The sequence below is a fragment of the Sminthopsis crassicaudata genome, chromosome 2 (genome assembly GCF_048593235.1).
Source record: "Sminthopsis crassicaudata isolate SCR6 chromosome 2, ASM4859323v1, whole genome shotgun sequence".
Taxonomy (NCBI): Eukaryota; Metazoa; Chordata; class Mammalia; order Dasyuromorphia; family Dasyuridae; genus Sminthopsis; species Sminthopsis crassicaudata.
In genome coordinates, this window is record NC_133618.1 from 493,530,084 (window position 1) to 493,549,371 (window position 19,288).

The window sequence follows — 19,288 nt, forward strand, 5'->3', positions numbered from 1 at the left end:
CAATGATAATAAATAAAGTTGACATAGTTCTTTAAACTTGACAAAGCCCTTTATGTATATACATATATGCCTATATATAAAATAGGATTAGTAGATAAAGTGCCAGGCCTGGAGTCAAGAAAATTCATCTTCCTGAATTCAAATCTGGCCTCAAACATTTACTTACTGTTTGATACCAGGTAAGCCACTTAACCGTTTGCCATATCTGTAAAATGAGCTGGAGCAGGAAATGGTAAACCACTCTGGAATCTTTGCCAAGAAATATTTTTATTATTAATTTTGTTAATTTTTAAAATTAATTTTATAATTATAACTTTTTTTTGACAGTACATATACATAGGTAATTTTTTTTTACAACATTACCCCTTGCACTCCCTTCTGTTCCGAATTTTTCCCCTCCTTCCCTCCACCCCCTCCCCTAGATGGCAGGCATTCCCATACATATTAAATATCTTATGGTATATCCTAGGTACAATATATATGTGCAGAACCGAATTTTGTTGTTGTTGTTGTTGCAAAGGAAGGATTGTATTTGGAAGGTAACCAAGAAATCTTAAGTGGGGTCATGAAGAATCAGATATAATGAAACAAATGAACAATAACATGCTACTTATATTATATATAAAATTACATAATGTGTTGGTAAATGTATATATATGTGTGTAGTTATATGTATGTATGTATATATGCTGTCTCACCTGATAGTCTGTGAGTTTATACAGAATAAGTATAAAATAAATATAAGGTAGTTCTATACAGGATCAGGGAGGTAGGACAGCAGCAGTCAGGGAATCAGGAAAGACTCCATATAGGAGGCAGTACTTGTGTCAGATCTTGAAGAAAGAGAGGTCTGAGGTGAAGGCAAAGAGGCAGCGTAGCCTAGACATGTGATGCTGTGTTTGCAAAGACATGGGGAAGGAAGATGAGATGTCACGTGTAAAGAACAGACTGAGGGCCAGCTTTCTCCTCATCTCCCATGCCCCAAGAAGGTAATATACAGTCAGTCTGGGAAAATAATATGACGCTGTACCAGAGTACCTGGGGACACTGATAGGTTGTGGAATTATGAAAATTGTTTTTCCAGTTGTGTTTCAATCATGATCTCACTTGGGTTTATGGGGATTTTTTTTGGCAAAGATGACTAAAGAGGTTTGCATTTCCTTCTCCAGCTCATTTTGCAGAAGAGAGAACTGAGGCAAACGGGGGGAGTGACTTTCCCATAATTACATAGTGAATGTCTGAAGCCTGATTCTCAGTCCAGTGCTCTGTCCAGTGCATCAGCTAAGCTGTCATAAAAAATAAATTTAAAATAATTTTATTTTTGAAAAATTTTAAGAAATTGTTGGCCTTTCCTTTCCTTAGATGATCTAAAGATTGTAAAGCTAGAAGTGATATTAGAGGTCAACTAGTCTAACCTCTTTCATCTGCCATCCCCAGGCTAAGGCCTTGTCTATGGCAGGGGCATCAAGGCTAGAAAAGCCAGGATCAGGATCCAAACATCCTATTTGCCTGTAATAATACCTTAAGAAAACACAGGAATTTCTTCAAATCCTTCCAGAAAAAAAAAGTGCTAGTAACTATACTGTGTATTGCCTCTCTATTTATTTAGTTATTTAAAACTTGAACACAAAAGAAAAAAACAGAAAAAGAAAAAAATCATTGCCATGTGGACAACAGAACATAAGAGAGGATTCAAAATATGAGACAATAAATTTCCATTTCAAGAAAGTCTATATAATAAATACTACACATAGTGTTCAGAGTTGTTCATCTTCTCTTTGCTTCCTTATACGTTTTCTTTTGTTCTCTGCTTTGCATGTTTTATTTTATTCTTTTCCTCCTTTCCTCCCTCCATGCTCCACCTCTCCCAGGCAGGCCACAGTTAAGTACACACACACACACACACACGTACATATGTACACTCTCATATGTACATATATATATACACAAACGCATATACATATATATGTAAATATACATTCATATATATATATCCACGTAAACTTGTACTATACCTATTTATCCTCTGTTTATCTGAAGGTGGATAATATCAGCCTTGATAAGTCAAAATCTTTCCATATTTTTCTAAATCCACCAAATCATCTCATAGTAATACTCCAACTTTACCTGGATATTTTAAATAGTCTAAAACAATATTGATTAATAGGGCTGGCATATAATATAGTTTTCCTGTTTTTCTTTTTTGATTAAATCTATTTTAACTTTAACTTTGTCTGAGATCAATGATTACTAGGTCTGCTTTTTTCTATTTCCTTTCCTTACTAATTCCTCTACTTTACTTCTTTCCAGTATCTTGCCTTGCTATTACTTAACCTACCCCAATCCAAGAATCCCTCCCCTGTCTTCTACCCCACTCTTTTCCTCCCTCTTTATCCCATTTACCTTAATCTACACACCCTTCTAAATCCTTCTCCCCATCCTATCCTTCCACCTCTCATTTCTTTATAAATTTAGAAGATTTTATGTATGTATTATTCCCTCTTTAACCCATTCCCAATGTGATAAGAACTGCCAGTCCTCCTCTGACTTTTTGTTTAACTTAAACTTTTTCTTCAAGCTTTAATGACAGTCCATATAGGGCATTATGACCAGTGAAAAGCTCAAAAGAGTAATTTGAAGACAGAGGCAAGTTCCTTTTTTCTGAGTTTCAATATGCTCAGTTGTAAAATAAGGGATTTAGACTAAATGAACATTTTAGAGGTTCCTTCTAGTTATAAGCTAATGATCCTGTGTTCCTACCTTTCCTTTCTATCCCTTTCCTGATTGTATAGAAGTCAGTTCTGTTCCATTCAGGCTTAAGAACTATCCTTCCCCAAAGCCCAGTCTAGCACCCAGCTCAGAATTTTAGGCAGCATACACAACTTTTTTCATTCGTTTGTTCTCTCCTTCCTTTCCTCTTTCCTTCTTTCCTTCCTTCCTTCCTTCCTTCCTTCCTTCCTTCCTTCCTTCCTTCCTTCCTTCCTTCCTTCCTTCCTTCCTTCCTTCCTTCCTTCCTTCCTTCCTTCCTTCCTTCCTTCCTTCCTTCTTTCCTTTCTTCCTTCCTTTCTTCCTTCCTCCCTTTCTCTTCCCTGTGCCCCTCTCCTTCTCCTCCATCACCTCCTCCTTTTTTTCCCTTCCTCTTTCCCCTCCTCTCCTCTTTCCTTTCCCTAACAACTATGGAGGTCAAGGGGAGTATGCCATATAACAAGTTAGCTACTTGTACATATGCAAAAATAAAAATTTCAAAATCAGGGAGTAGCTAGGTGGCGCAGTGGATAGAGCACCAGCCTTGAATTCAGGAGGACCGGAGTTAAAATCTGGTCTCAGACACATAATACTAACTAGCTGTGTGACCCTGGGCAAGTCACTTAACCACAGCCTCAGAGAAAAAAAAAATTCAAAATTACAGGGCAGCAATACCTCTCTGTCCTTTCCATCCAATAGCCCCATGATGTTAGATATACCAAGCAGGTGGCTACAGGGCATGAGGTTGGCATGGTAAATATAATGCATGGACAGAGAAAAGCCATAAGCCACAAAAATCAACAAAAACCTAACACACATATGCTCAGATAGTTGAGGGACTACAGAGTGGACATGAGAGTGAGCTGGGAAATGTTTTTACAACTGATTTAGGATGGGCACTGTACAAACTCAAACTTTAAAATTTAACTTGCATTACTAACATCTTCTCCATCCCTTTCTTAAATATTGACAATCAATAAAACAATAAATCAAGTTCTAATTTGTAGCATTTGCTGATTTCTGATATGCAAATGATCATAATGAAAATTTAACAGGTGGATCTCTCCAGGAGGTTTGAGCTGGCTCCAATACACCCCTGGGTCTAGCTAAGGAGGGGGGAAATCCACATAACTTGTTAGTATAGAAAGGGAAGAGAGAGAAACCTGGGAAACTCCTAAACCACAGTTAAAGAGCAGCAAGCCCTCTTTCCTCAAAGGGGAAAGGAGTATTTCCTTGGGGCTTCCCAGTGATGATGATGTGATGGAGGCAGAGGTTCTTTTGTAGAAGTGGGCAGGTGTCTGGCCATTTGATTACATCAAGGAGTGAGTGTGAGGTCTTTACTGATAGGTTTGGGGTAGGGAACTCAGTATTGCATGTACTTGTATGATGTTGTTGATGTTTGTCCTTCATTCTTGAAGAAGACCGTGACATCAGGGAGGCGATGCCACAGCAGGCAGGTGAATTAGATTTAAATGAGGGAGGGCTGTGAGAATCATCTGCCTCACTTTCCCCTCCAGAGCCCTCTGGATCCAGTGGCCAGACATAGATTAGGACGACTGGAGATGGCCCTGGATGTAGTAGGAGACCTTGTTGAATGGGGTGAAGAGGACAATGGCTACAGGTCCTAGGAAGGACTCAGAATTGGGGATCCTTGCCTGGCTTCCCTTTCTAAAGAATTTTCAGATTATCAAATCCAACTTTCCTTTTTCACCAGTAAGAACATTGAGGTATGGACAAGGGACAAGATTTTGCTTTTCTGGGGTGAGGAATAGAATGAAGAATCACTCTTAAAAGTGGGATGGTCCTTACAGATCATATAATCTGAACTCCAACCCCCAAAAGGAAAGTACCTTCTTTATCTCCAAAAAGTGAGCACCCAGCCTCTCCTTGGGGGACTTTACATGGCAAAGGGCTGCCTTCTGGGACCCCAAGGTCAAGTGCTTGGCCCTGTGTTTTTCATTGGCAGGTAGGAGCAACACCAGCTGGTGAAGTTCTAGGTGACACTCACATGTTGTATTTAACAAGGCTAGAGTGAAGCTGGAAAAGATGAGAGAAGTGATAATTTGCTTCATTTTGAGATGGCAGCTTGGCTGAGCTACCTCTCCTCTCCTCGTTCCAGTTTGGGACTTGGCTGAGAATGCTAATGGAATAACATGATCCCACCACAGCCTTTCCCAGCCACAAAAAGAGACAGCAGTCATAACATCATTAACACAGCTAGCACATTGTTTGCATGCACCAAATGAACATCCTTCCCTGTAGGTACCACATAGGGAGAATGAAGCAGTTCCTCTAGAGTGAGGCGGCCCACTTCTCCATGGAGGGGCCCACCTACCTTGTATTTGTCACCACAACCTTTTTCAACTCATCAGAAGATGAGTCTGCTTTGAGCTCCTCCATTACAGTGGCAAAAGAGCATATCATGTTGAAAAGATGTATAAGTACTATGAAAGTCACAAGATTGTACAACTGGTATTTGGCTCTAAGAGAAGCGTGAGCAAAGCAGTCCTTGGAATGTTTTCTGGTCCTGTTGCAAGAACTGCCTTTGTTCCCAGGTGGGACCTGACCCCTAGTCTGAACCCAACAAGGTTTCAAACCTCTACTTTTTAGAGACTTTGGACCCTGATGGAAAGAGAACAGGGCTCGGAGTTGGCAAGTCTGGGCTCGTCTCAGGTCTGCCACTGACCACAGCTAGTCACCTACCTTCTCAAGACCTTAGCTTCTCTATCTGAAAAATTGAGACAATAACCTGATTCACAGGAGATGGTGTATGGAAAAGTACTTGGATGTCAGAGGATCGCAGGTTCAGAGCTGGAAGGGGTAACCTGAACTAAACCTCCGAGTTATTTAGGTGTCAGTGATGTTATTGAAAAGGGCCAGGGATGGCAGAGAAAGGGGGAGCTCTTCTCACTCGTAAGGTCATCTTCTGGTCTGTCATGGCGTGACAAAACTCGGAGAATCAATCAACAGAATTATTAAGCGCCTGCTGAGTACTAGATGACAATGTACTCAATCTGTCCTCACCTCTTCCCCCAGTATTAGGGATATGAGTTGGCTATCAGTCTTCCTAAGAATGGCTGTGGTTGAGGGCCCTAGCAAGAGAATCCAGTTCTCAATGCCTTGTACTTGGACTCTGGTAACACAACAGACTTCAACCTTGGGGCTGGATTTCTTTGTTCACTCAAGGCATTAGACAAGAAGGCTTTAAGGCTGGGGTGGAAGCAAGCCAAGGAAGAGTTTTACTCCCAATTTATTTTATTAATTTCATTAGATACTTCCCAATTATATATTAAAAAAATTTAACCTTCATTTAAAAAATTTTTGAGTTCCAACTTCTCTATCTCTCTTTGTCTCTTTTTTTCTGTCTCCGTCTATCTCTCTCCCTCTCCATCTCTCCCCCTTCTCTCTCTTTTTCCCTCTTGCTTTCTTTGTCTCTGTGTGTCTGTCTGTGTGTCCGTCTGTCTCTCTTGTTCTCTCTCTCTCTTGCTCCTCCCATCCATCCCATTGAGTGCTGTAGATGAGATGGTATCTGGAACACAAGCAATTTAATATTGATTATATGTGTGGTCAGGCAAAACATTTCCCATGTTGCAAAAAAGAATACAGACCCAAAAAGGAAGAAAATAAAAGAAATTTTTAAAAGAATGCTTCAGTGTGTACTCAAAGCTGTACAGTTCTCTCTCTGTTCTCTCTCTGGAGGTAGATAGCATTTTTCATCATGGATACATTGGAATTGTCATGGATTGTTGTCTTGGTCCGAGTAACTAAGCCTATCACAGTTGATCGTCCTTACAATATTGCTGTTACTGTATTCAGTGTTCTCCAAGAAGGAATTGTTTTAAAAACAAAAACAAACCTTTCTCCTTCAGGATCCTGCTGTGGCAATCCCCAAAGGCACTTTAATGGCCATATTCTGGACTACAATGTCCTATCTAGCCATCTCTGCTACTATTGGTAAGTAGTGAGCACTAGATAATATCAGATAAAGGTTTGGGGCTCTGTTAATGGTTTGATGCAACAATTACAACTAAGCTCATTGTTACCTTTTTTTTGGTGGGGAAGTGTTTTTGGGGAGCGTCTAAGTCTATGATTTCATTAGTGTAGAAAATTCCCTCAATTAATGTTCTACATGTTATAAAGGGATATTTGGAACACTGAGAGGTCAAGGATCACACAGCAGGAAGTGTCAGAAGGCTCCTTGAATCCAAATCTTACTGACTCTAAAGACCTCTCTAAGCCTCATATCATTAGATAGGTTTGGATACCAAAAGATAAATCCCATTTCCTATCATGTGCCTGGCTAGGAAGCTAAACTACTCTATCCAGGTGAAGTGGGATCTAACCTGGAGATCCCATACATTGGGCACAGTCCTGACCCCAGGACTCCCAGGGTGATACAGGTATGAGAAAACTCCCTGACTTCTGTTGGAAGTAGGCCGAAGGAGAGAAATTCGGGGCCAACTGTCCCTCTCCCCACATCGCTTCCTTGCTAGGCTCCTGTGTAGTTCGGGATGCTTCTGGAGGCCTCAATGACACAGTGGTCCCTGGCTCCTCTGATTGTGAAGGGCTGGCATGTGGCTACGGATGGAACTTCACCGAGTGTACCCAAAAGCGCAACTGCCACTACGGACTCATCAATTACTACCAGGTACCCCAAATCTACAGACCTTTGAGGAGAATCATCACAGTAGTAGGGGTTGGGGCTGTCCTCCTCTCCAGACCCTGATTGCATAGGATTTTTGTCAAAGCTATTGACAAAGTGTTGATCACATCATGGGGAAGGGTACAAGAAGAAGGAAGCCTTCTTCAAGAGAGTCTGTAATAGAGCTTATTGAAGCTGGCCTTCCAAATTCAAACTGGCTGCCCAGATACAAGATTGAACTCCCCATCCCACAGAAGGCCAGGCAATAGGCCAGTGTGGACCGATGCTCCACTAATTACTAAAGTAATTAATTTACTAGGATGGGTAACCATGAATGAGAGGTGCAGGACCCAGGTTTGAGGGGAGCAGTACCCAAGTGTGAAGGATGGGCAGACTAAAAACTCAGAAGCAAGGGGCTCTGGAGCACAGCTTAAGCAATGAGCATGTACTAAACCCTGTGCCCCTTCTGCAGAGCATGAGCATGGTTTCTGGCTTTGCCCCCCTGATCACTGCGGGCATCTTTGGGGCTACCCTCTCTTCTGCCCTGGCCTGCCTTGTCTCTGCTGCCAAAGTCTTCCAGGTAAGAAGTGGTAGTCAGCCTAGTGAAGTCTAGATGCCCTCTCTCCTATAGCACTCAATGGGATGAGTGTCTCTGATGGTACAAGCTTAGAGCAGAGGGGCTCAGAGAGCTTTGGGACTGGTGAGGGTACCAAGAGAGAAGGGGGACATAAACTGTCACTATCAGCCATTTCACTTTATCTTTTCCTAAAGAGATAAAGTGAGGGGCAGCTGGGTGGTGCAGTGCATAGAGCACCAGCCCTTAAGTCAGGAGGACCTGGGTTCAAATGTGATCTCAGTTAACTTAACCCTTCCTAGCTGTGTGATTCTGGGCAAGTCACTTAACCCCAACTGCCTCAGAGGGGGGAAAAGGAGATAAAGTGGGGTGGGGAAGGGGGAGGGAAAAGGAAAAAAAAGAGTAGAGGAATGGAGATGGAAGAAACAAACAGGCCAGTTGAAAAATGTTCCTAAAGAAAACACGTAAATGTCTCTTACAGCTTGTTTTAAGGGGGATTTTTTTTAATAGGGAGAAAGATTCTAAGAAACCAGGATAGAACTTTGCTGTCTTTCTCTTGCTCTCTCACTCTCTCCATCCCTCACTCCCAGTGCCTGTGTGAAGACCAGCTCTACCCTCTCATTGGCTTCTTTGGGAAGGGCTATGGAAAAAACAATGAGCCTGTCCGGGGTTATCTGCTGAGCTACTTCATTGCTGTGGCTTTCATTCTCATAGGTGAGGCTGGAGCCTGGTCCCTTGGAAGTAGCAGGCATGGGGGCTAGAGATACGGGGGATGGAAAAGAAAGCACTTACTTGGCTTAGAATCAGAGAAAAAGATTCTAAATCTCCTCCCCCTCTCCAGGGATGAGGGTGAAACACTAAGTAAATGCAGATGCAATCCCATAGCACCCGAACTGGATTTGGCATGGACTGCAGAATGATTTATAAGAGGCCCAATGATAAATATTGCACTGGGAGACCTGGTCTTCCTATGCTGTATATTAATTGACTGGCCTAAGCAGTGCCCTTCATCTCTTCTGGTCTGAATTGTACAGATAATAGTACCTGGCCTGAGGAGAAAGGGTGGACATATGACCTTTTGAATTCTCTTTCAGGTGAAAGATATATGATTCCCTGAATCACCATGTGTCACATCTCTGAGCTTTTTCCAACTCAAAAAGCAGACAAAGAGAGGGAGACAGAGGGAGGAGAATAGGAAGGAGAAGGGGGGGAGGGAGAGAGAGAGAGAGAAATAGAGACAAAAACAGAAAGACAGAAAGAGACAGAGATACACACAGAGAGTAAGACAGACCCAGAGAGACAAAAAATACAGGCAGAGAGACAATTACAGTCAGAGACAGAGAGACAAAAGCAGAGGGAGCAAGAGAAAGAAAAAAGGGCCAAAGGAAAGGATAGAGGAGGGAAGGGAGAGAAAGAAGGATGAAGGGAGATAGAGAGAAATGACAGACACAAAGAACTTACCCCTCTCCCAACCCCAACCTTCAAGGCTCCTGATACTCTGATCATGTCTCTGTACCCCTGTTTCCTTGTTTGAGGAGGTCCACTCAAATCTATGATGGATCAGGATGGTCAGGTTTATTCACAATTGTTTCCCTCCCTCCCTGGTACTTGCAGCTGAGCTCAACACCATTGCCCCCATCATCTCCAACTTTTTCTTGTGCTCCTATGCACTTATCAACTTCAGCTGCTTCCATGCCTCCATCACCAATTCTCCAGGTAAGTGCTGATGAGGAAACAGAAGCCCCCTAGCTTATTAGGACTACCATGTCCCAACTCTCCCTTCTCAATGTCTTCTCTCTAAAGACTGGGCTTTATCAGGAGTTTTGCACCCATATCAAAGACTAGTTTAAGCCCTTCAGGAATATCTGCCCAAATTTAGGACAAGACCCTGCAGTATTCAAAGAATATCCTTAAGGATCTAGTGGGCAAGATCCCACATCGAGACTCTATATTCCCTGCTCCTTGGCAAAATCAGAGTCTTCTTCATTCACTTCCCCCTAGAAACTAGAGTTGTTACCATCAGGTACTGGGAGAGGGTCTGCCCACTGTCTTCTGTACCAACTCAACCTTCCTCTCTGTCCCAGGGTGGAGACCCTCATTTCACTACTACAACAAGTGGATAGCCCTATTTGGGGCAATCATCTCTGTGGTCATCATGTTCCTCCTCACCTGGTGGGCAGCCCTTATCGCCATTGCTGTGGTCATCTTCTTGCTGTTATATGTGCTCTACAAGAAGCCAGGTGTGGAGACCTTGGTGAGGGGGGGCTTTGGTTATTCATTTGTCTGCCAGAAGGAAGTTGTAGTGTAGCAAAAAATATGATCCCTGTGTCATAGAAGTGATTTCTGACATTTGTATAGCACTTTATAATTTATAATATAATGACATTCACATAGCTTTTCCTGGTTACAAAATACTTTACATAGATGTTTTCTTCACAACAACAACCCCATGGGGTATGTGCTTTGCTATGAGAAATCCATACTTTTTCAGTCACAGAAGATTTCAGCGCCTCCATGACTTTGCATTCTATGGAGTTCTTTCTTGGTTTCTCAAGAATCTTTTATTGAAGCACTACACTTTGTGTGTATACTTTTATCCTCTTATTGTTTCAGGGACACTGATGTTAATATTGAACTACCCATTTCCCATGTATTTAAAAGACAATACTAGTACACAAAAGGTCCTTGGAGATCAACTAGTTCACTCTCTCCATTTTACAGAAGACTGCACCCATGAGAAGTTAAGGATTTTGCTAAAACCATACAGCTAGTACATGAAAGACCTGGGATTTGAATCCAGATCATAATTCATCATAGATTTAGAAATAGACCTTAAAGATCTTTTAATCCAAGAACAACATTTTAAAAATAAAGAAACTGAAACTCAGAGACAAAGTAGTGGGGTCAAGAGTTGAACTCAAATCTTCTGACCTTATACCCACCGTCCTTTCTATTTGCCTTAGTGCTTCTTGTTTCCAAGGTCATTGTTCTTTCTAGCATTCCTCATTATCCTCCCTATTGACTAACTCACCTCTTTCCTATTTCCTAACCTCACCTATATTTCCCATAACTCATCTATTTCCTGGATAGGTAGGTAGAGAGAGAGATAGATAGATAGATAGATAGATAGATAGATAGATAGATAGATAGATAGATAGATGATAGATAGATAGATAGATGATAGATAGACAGACAGACAGACAGATATTTGTATATATATACACATATATATATGTATGTATGTATATAGTCATGATAATATATTTTATACACAATCCACTTCTGTCATCAAATTGCAGCCTGCTGGCTCCTCTCCTGCTAAATTTCCCTTATTCACTGAATCACTGGCTTTTTGCCCATGATATCAAAGAACCCAGAAGTGGGTAGGGGAAATATTTTTTAATTAATTTTATAATTATAGCATTGACAGTACATATGTGTAGGTAACTTTTTACAACATTATCCCTTATACTCCTTTCATTTCTGAATTTGTCCCCTCCTTCCCTCCACCCCCTCCCCTAGATGGCAGGCATTCCCATACATATTAAATATCTTATAGTATATCCTAGATACAATATATATGTGCAGAACCGAATTTTGTTGTTGTTGTTGTTGTTGTTGCTATTGTTGTTGTTGTTGTTGTTGTTGCAAAGGAAGAATTGGATTTGGAAGGTATAAATAACCTAGGGAGAAAAACAAAAGATGCTAAAAGTTTACACTCATTTCCCAGTGTTCCTTTTCTGGGTGTAGCTGATTCTGTCCATCATTGATCAATTGGAATTGGATTAGCTCTTCTCTATGCTGAAGATATCCACTTCCATCAGACTGCATCCTCATACAGTATTGTTGTTGAAATGTATAATGATCTCCTGGTTCTGCTCATTTCACTCAGCAACAGTTGATGTAAGTCTCTCCAAGCCTCTCTGTATTCCTCCTGCTGGTCATTTCTTACAGAATAATAATATTCCATAATATTCCATAATATTCCATAATATTCCATATACCACAATTTACCCAACCATTCTCCAACTGATGGACATCCATTCATTTTCCATTTTCTAGCCACTATGAAAAGAGCTGCCACAAACATTTTGGCACATACAGGTCCCTTTCCCTTCTTTAGTATTTCCTTGGGATATAAGCCCAATAGCAGCACTGCTGGATCAAAGGGTATGCACAGTTTGATAACCCTTTGAGCATAATTCCAGATTGCTCTCCAGAATGGTTGGATCCTTTCACAACTCCACCAACAATGCATCAGTGTCCCAGTTTTCCCACATCCCCTCCAACATTCATCGTTATTTGTTCCTGTCATCTTAGCCAATCTGACAGGTGTGTAGTGGTATCTCAGAGTTGTCTTAATTTGCATTTCTCTGATCAATAGTGATTTGGAACACTCTTTCATATGAGTGGAAATAGTTTCAATTTCATCATCTGAGAATTGTCTGTTCATATGAGTAGGGAAAGTATTACTATCTCCATTTTACAGAGAAAGAAACTGAGGCTCCAAGATCCTGAGCAATTTTATCCAAGGCAATACACTAGTTATATGGTAGAAACTAGATGGCAGCTCATTTCTCCCGACTCCTGGTCCAGATTCCTTTCCCTCTTTTTCCTCCCTGCCTTGCCATTTACAAAATCTTTTCAGGGCTATTGTTGAATTTTCTCTGCCCTTCCCCACCCCCATTCCAGTCACTTTGAAATAGAGGATGATAGGGATGATCACTCTCCTAATGCAGATGAGGAAATTTTTAGAAATGACTAAAGATGGATGGCCCTGTAAAGTTGTCCAATGGGCAGCAATGCCTGCTGCAGGATATGATGGAAATGATGTTTGCCCCATTTGCTATTTTCTTTTTCTTAAGACAGTCTTGTAGATACTCCCTCCTCAGCCTATCAAAAAGATGGCTCTTTTTGGCAAGATAATATAAGCAAAGTAATTTGTAAACCTTAAAGTCTCATTTCCAAATCAACTAGACTGGGACATGTTTTTGTGAAAATGTCATGCCCCTGGAGTCAGACAAAACCTGGATTCAAACCCTTGCTCTTTCTCTCTAGTCTAGGTTGTCATTTAAGAGCCCTGGGCCTCACTTTCTCATTGGAAAATAAGGAGCTTGGACCAGATGATTTCCTTTCTAGCCCTAAATCTATATCCCTGAATATATATTAGCTGAATGACCTTGGACACTCCTTATGAATTTTCCGAGCCATAAGTTCTCATCTATAAAATAGGAACATTAATGTTTACACTACTTACCTAAAGTTTGTTGTAAGGAAAATGGTTTGTGAACTTTAGAGCACAATGGTTTTATTATGAGCTGTTTTCATTATTTCCTGTAGCGTGGCTTCAGCCCTTGGGCTGCTGGGCAGATCCTTGGACGCCATCCTACCTCCTACCTCAGAGCTACATGTTGTGCTCTTCCAAAGCTGTAAAACTCTTCTTCCTTCCTCTCCTCCCAACTTCTTTTTCTCTCCAGAGGTGAACTGGGGATCTTCAGTCCAAGCTGGCTCCTACAACATGGCCCTGAGCTACTCAGTAGGACTTAATGAAGTTGAAGAGCACATTAAGAATTACAGGTGACCAGGGCACCCTTTTATCCCCGTGACCAGTTGTTCTCAAACAGATATCCCTACCTTCACCCAGCCCTGAGAACCAGCAAGCAGCCAGTCAGCAAATTAGTCTTAAGCATTTACCACGTGATGGATACCACACTAGGGGCTAGAACGTAGCTACCTCCCCAGAGCTTCTGATGGTGTGGACACTGAGTAAATTCACTAACAAAAGAAATGAAAAATACAATCACTAAGGGTATTTTATGATTCTCCATGAATGCTGTCCTCTGCCGCCTCACTGGAGCACAAAAGGGGCCCTGGCTTCTGAAGGCCGTGCCATGTTCTGGCAGCTTCTGTCTGCTGGCAGACTGCCTGCGTCCATGCTAAGGAGAAGCCTCGCCCAGTGCAGAGGCTCATCGCCAGGCTGGCCTTGGGATGGACGCTCAGATCACAGCAACGCTGAGAAACCATCTATTCAGCTGGAGAGGAATGCTAGGAGAAGTATTCACCCTGATAAAATGACAGGGCCTTGAATGTTTGAAATATGTGTATTCCTGCCACCTAGGAGGCTCATTTTATTGTTAAGTTGTTTCAGTCATGTCCCATACTTTGTGACCCTATTTGAGATCTTGGCAGAGGTACAGGAGTGTTTTTTGCCATTTCCTCCTTCAGCCCATTTTACAAATGAGGATCCTGAAGCAAACAGAGTTAAGTGACTTGCCCAAAGTCACCCAGCTAGTAAGTGTCTGTGGCAAGATTTGAACTCAGGAGAATGAGGAGTCTTCTTGACTCCAGGCCTAGCCTAGCTGCTGAAGGAGGCTCATAGTAGGTACTTAATAAAGGCCTGATTGACTGCTTGCTTGTTTCTTAATGATAATAATCCTATCCATTTATACAGTGACATATTTTTCACAAAATTTGCATGTAATCATTTCAGGTTAATTCTCTTAAAGTGCCCAAGATATAGCTCAGATTTTTGCAAATGAAGAAGTAGATGCAAGGCATAGAAGAAGGAAAGTATCCATAGAAGTTCAGCTTCCATCTCTGAGCAGTCGCTCCATCCCTTGTGTCCCTGACATTTTCTCCTTTTTGATTCTTAGACCCCAGTGCCTGGTCCTCACTGGGCCACCTAATTTCCGGCCAGCCCTGGTGGACTTTGTGGGCACATTCACCAGGAACCTCAGCCTGATGATCTGTGGCCATGTGATCATTGTGAGTGTCTGCTTCCTTTTTCTCTTCTAGATCTGGGGTGGGAACAACCCCAGGCTGGGACAGTCACTTATCTATTTTCTGCAAACTTCTCCAGCCCCAGGCTAATAATGGAGGTGAGGGACTTTCCATGGAGCACATAGGAACGCACACGTATGAGAGTAGCTCCTGCTAAAGAAGCTCTATTGACTTTAGTAGAAAATATAAATTAATTTAATTAGCATTTAAAACCCTTCACAATCTGGCTACATCCTACATTTCTGCTTTAAAAAAACATCACTGGTTGACTTCATGTTTTTTCCTTCCTTTGTCACCTTCTCTTTCTCTCCATTTTTTATTTCCTGCCCTTTCTCCTTTACTCCGCATGGATCCAGATTCCAGCTTTGTCTTCTGTGGGCCTCCCCCACCTGGGCCTCAGTTTCCCCACAATAAAATAAGGGATGGGGAGGATAAGGGACCAGACACTCCCTAAGGATCCCTTTTTCTCCTGCCTCTTCTTCTTTCCCTTTTCTTCTCTCTCCATTCACTAGGCCTGCCAGATCTGTGTCTTGTTGGTGGGGCTGTAGATGTGAGCCAACCCTGAGATAGTGTAGACTTCTCCAGCACAGCAGCGCCTGATTCCCTGGGTGGGATGGGGCTCTCTCTTGCACTCCCATGGCAGGGACCTCGAAAACAGAGAATGCCAGAGCTCCGACTCATCTCCAATGGACACACCAAGTGGCTGAACAAAAGGAAGATCAAGGCTTTCTACTCAGATGTGATCGCGGAGGACTTGAGGAGCGGAGTCCAGATTCTAATTCAGGTGAAGTGATTGCCTGGGGAAAAGTACAAAGCCCAACAGTGCCTATCCCCCACTAGCCATGAGACTCTAGAGACATCATTTTCCCTCTCTGAGTCTGCTTCTTTTGTGGACGAAGGAGGGTCCAGCCTGCTCTGAATGACCTTCCCTGAAGATCCATGGCCATTCCTCTCAGTCTTTCCATTGGGGAAGCTCCTTCTGGACTCTAATCACTCTTACAGTGGATTCCTGCCTTCACTCCGCCATATTGGCCCCACCTCCCTACTCTTGCAGTGGAGATCCCTACTTCATAGAATCTTTCAGTTAGAGCCAGAAGAGATTTGGGAATTTGTCAGGTCCCTCTTCAGCCTACAGATGAGGACACTGAGGCTCAGAGAGATTAGGTGACTTATTTAGAGTCACACAGCTAGCTAAGAAATATTTGAACTCAGGCCTGCCTCTTATGTTCCATTGAGAGAACATTTTGTTTTAGATGGTTTCCCATGAATTTGGGGAGCTCAGTATGGGGAGCAGGGAAGCTAAATGTTTAAGGAGACTCATCCCTGGCTCTTCTCTATTAGAGTTGATTTTTAATTGTGCCAAACCTGCAAAGCTTGATGCTGGGTGCAGGATAAAAATGAATAAGACATAGATGGTCCCTACCCTCAAGAGTAGAGAGATAATTTCCTACATTAATTCAGGGGAACAGGCCAAGAATTATAGGCTCTAGAGCCAGAAGAAAGCTTAGAGAGCATCCACATGTGAACGATGGAGAGCTGGCAATACTTCTTTAGCTATTCCTTGAATACAGGCATCCGGTCTTGGGAAGATGAAGCCCAACATCCTGGTGGTCGGATACAAAAAGAACTGGCAGTCAGCTCACCCAGCAACAGTGGAGGATTACATTGGGATCCTACAGTGAGTTCCAGGGTCTTCAGGGGAAGCAGTCCTCTGTCTCCATCAGCCAAAGTGGGAAGGGAGGATGGCTGGTAGAGGCCAGAAGATGAGCGATTCTGAAGGCTTCTTAGCATGGGCAGAGTATCTCCCCTACTCCCACCTTATTCTTGGCATTAAGTCTCTGGGGGGAGGCCCTCTGCAGTTAAGAGAAGGGCAGGTTTGACAAATGGGTCACACCTATGATTTTAATTTGGGAGCTATCTCAGGGCTAATCTATTGATCTGTTCTCTCAACTAACATGTCCAAATCACTTTCCTACCTTAATGGCAAATGGAGCCAGAGTGGCATAAAGACTATTATTGTGCTGGGAGCCAAGAGAAGTGGGTTTTTGCCCTCCCATTATCCCTCCCTAATTAGCCACCGGTCTCTGGACACATCACTCTCCCTCTCTGCTTCCTCTGTAAAATGGCAGGTCAGACTAAGTGACCTAGGTCCTAATCAATTTCAACATTCTAAGATTCTGGTAGAAAATAATTTTTCATAATGGGGCCATCTTCATCATTGGTACTTTTTGGACCGGCCTCCATATGAGACCCAGAAACCTTTGAAAGTTGGTCTCTGTTTATATTAAACCTGTGAGCTTAAAATAAATAAATAAATAATTGAAAAACAAAAACAAAACAAAACAAAAAAAACCCTCTGATTTCACCCCCCATACACACTCCTGCCCCTTGTTTTAAAAGAGGCAGTAGAGTAGAAAGAGTACAAAATCAGCTAGCAAGAGACTGGGGATCTTGTTTTGATTCCTTAACTTGCGGCATGATCTTGGGCAAGTCACCTACCTCCTCATCCTCAGTTTCCTATAGTGAAATTGGCAGTGATGATATTGGTACTGCTGCCTCACAAGGGGAATGAGAGTTATATGCGTGGAAGTACTTTGTAATTGGGAAGGGTCAGGGATTGGACCTAGAAAGTCCCAATTGTCATCTCCTACAGGAAATCTTTTCCAGTCCCTTTTAATTCTAATACCTTCTCTCTCTGTTGATTATTTCTTATTTATCTTATATGTACTTTGTATGTAATCTTCCCCATTAGATTGGGAGCTCCAGACTGGCTTTTTCTTTGCTTTGTGACCCCAGATCTTAGCAGAGTGCATGGCACATTGTAGGTGCTTAAGAAGTATTTAATGACTGATTAGTATAGGGAACTGCCAGGGTGGAATTTCTTCTCCCAATATAGGACAGCAGCTCGGCTATGTTACAGTCTTGAGGGATTATCTAAAGGACTGAGAAGTTAACCTGTTTGGATCACACAGCCCGTCTGGGTCAGAAGCAGGACTTGACCTCAACTGATCTTGTTTCCAAGGCCAGTTTTCTCTATACTGTACTTTCTTGTAAAAGAAGATATAAATCTGAGCTTGTAAATTGAGGGTTGCAGTGAATTCGGTCCTAGATAGTCCAGATTGTGTTGGACCAGGATAATCTGATAACGTGTAGTCATCAAGAAGTTGTTTTTAGTAAGCTGTGGGGAACCTGGATGCTCAGTGAATAGCTAGCTACCTTTAATCAGGAAGATCTGAGTTCAAACCCCTCATGGGCATTTTCTTAGGTATGTGACCCTGGTAGTCACTCTTTGTGTTTCAATTTCCTCCTCTGTAAAATAGGAGTAATAATAGCACTTACTTCAAAAGATTGTTGTTGCTTTTTTCTCATATTGTTGTGAAGATCAAATGAGTTAACAAATGTGAAGCACTTTGTAAACCTTAAAGTGCTAAACAGATGCTAGATATTATTATGGTTGTTGTTGCTGTTGTTATTGCCAGGTACGAAGAAAAAACCCTGCACTTTGAGAATTACTAAAAAGAATACTAGATTTGGACTCAGAGGTTGCTGTTTAGTCCCCCCCCCCCGCCATTGTGTCCAACTTTTTGTGACTCCATAGACCATATCATGTCAATACCGTCCTTGAGACTTTTTTTGGCAGAGATGCTGGAATGATTTACCATTTCCTTTTCCACTTCATTTTACAGATGGGAAACTGAGGCAAACAGGGTTAAGTGACTTGCCTGTGGTCACGTAGCTTAACAATTGTTTGAGGCCAGGAAGATGAGTCTTCTGCTTCCAGGCCCCATACTCTGATTCCAAACCAGCGCTCTTTTCAATGTCCTACCCTGTCTCTTGTGTCCTTTCCTTCCTTCTCAGCACTCCCTCACCTCCCGAATACTGTGGCTCCATCTTATCCCAGCTCCTCTTGCACTGAGAGAAAAGCAGATCTGATGCACTCAATCATAATAAAGCCCATAATAAAACAAAGGACTTCCTATGTTTTTTTTTTTCCTTTCCAGGACACCTGCTGTGGTAGAAGGGGAGCTTAGAGATCCATTAGCTTAGACTGGGCATTCTCTAGGGGAGAATTTCCAACAGAGCAGCCATCAGATAGGGAGATATTTGGGGACAAATTTCTTCCTATGATAGCAGTAGGCTATCATCCAAGCATTAGGCTTTCCTTGTGAATGATACCTTCTCAACCAGAGAAAGAGGTCTGTGCTGATATCCTGATTCAAGAAACTCCAAGTATACAGTGGGCAGGACTGTGTTTATTCTTTCCCCAGTGATGCTTTTGATTTCAACTATGGTGTGTGTGTGATGAGGATGAGAGAAGGTCTCAACGTCTCTGAAGTGATGCAAGCCCACAGTAAGTGCCATCCTCTGTGTCCCAGCCACTCCCAGGCCTCTGGCACAGGCTGCATTCAAGACCACCTCTCTGCTCTCTCTTGTAGTTAATCCTGTATTTGACCCTACTGAAGACCAGAAAGAAGCCAGAGCCAATGGAGCTAGGCCGTCTGTCAGTGGTACACGTCAGCCCCTCTATGATTCAGCCTTCAGTGATC

The 19,288-nt window shown here is 42.3% G+C and overlaps 1 protein-coding gene across 2 annotated transcripts in view; it reads left to right on the top strand.

Annotated features, from left to right (window-relative positions):
• Positions 1–19,288, top strand: part of SLC12A3 (solute carrier family 12 member 3) — a 48,546-nt gene that overhangs the window by 13,988 nt on the left and 15,270 nt on the right. For both annotated transcript variants that reach the window (XM_074293469.1, XM_074293471.1), the window contains exons 9-20: positions 6,615–6,699; positions 7,239–7,393; positions 7,860–7,967; positions 8,552–8,675; positions 9,576–9,677; positions 10,046–10,201; positions 13,439–13,538; positions 14,615–14,726; positions 15,385–15,525; positions 16,313–16,419; positions 19,010–19,092; positions 19,178–19,249. In XM_074293469.1, the coding sequence (XP_074149570.1) occupies positions 6,615–6,699; positions 7,239–7,393; positions 7,860–7,967; positions 8,552–8,675; positions 9,576–9,677; positions 10,046–10,201; positions 13,439–13,538; positions 14,615–14,726; positions 15,385–15,525; positions 16,313–16,419; positions 19,010–19,092; positions 19,178–19,249 (1,345 nt within the window). The remainder of the gene's footprint in view (positions 1–6,614; positions 6,700–7,238; positions 7,394–7,859; positions 7,968–8,551; positions 8,676–9,575; positions 9,678–10,045; positions 10,202–13,438; positions 13,539–14,614; positions 14,727–15,384; positions 15,526–16,312; positions 16,420–19,009; positions 19,093–19,177; positions 19,250–19,288) is intronic.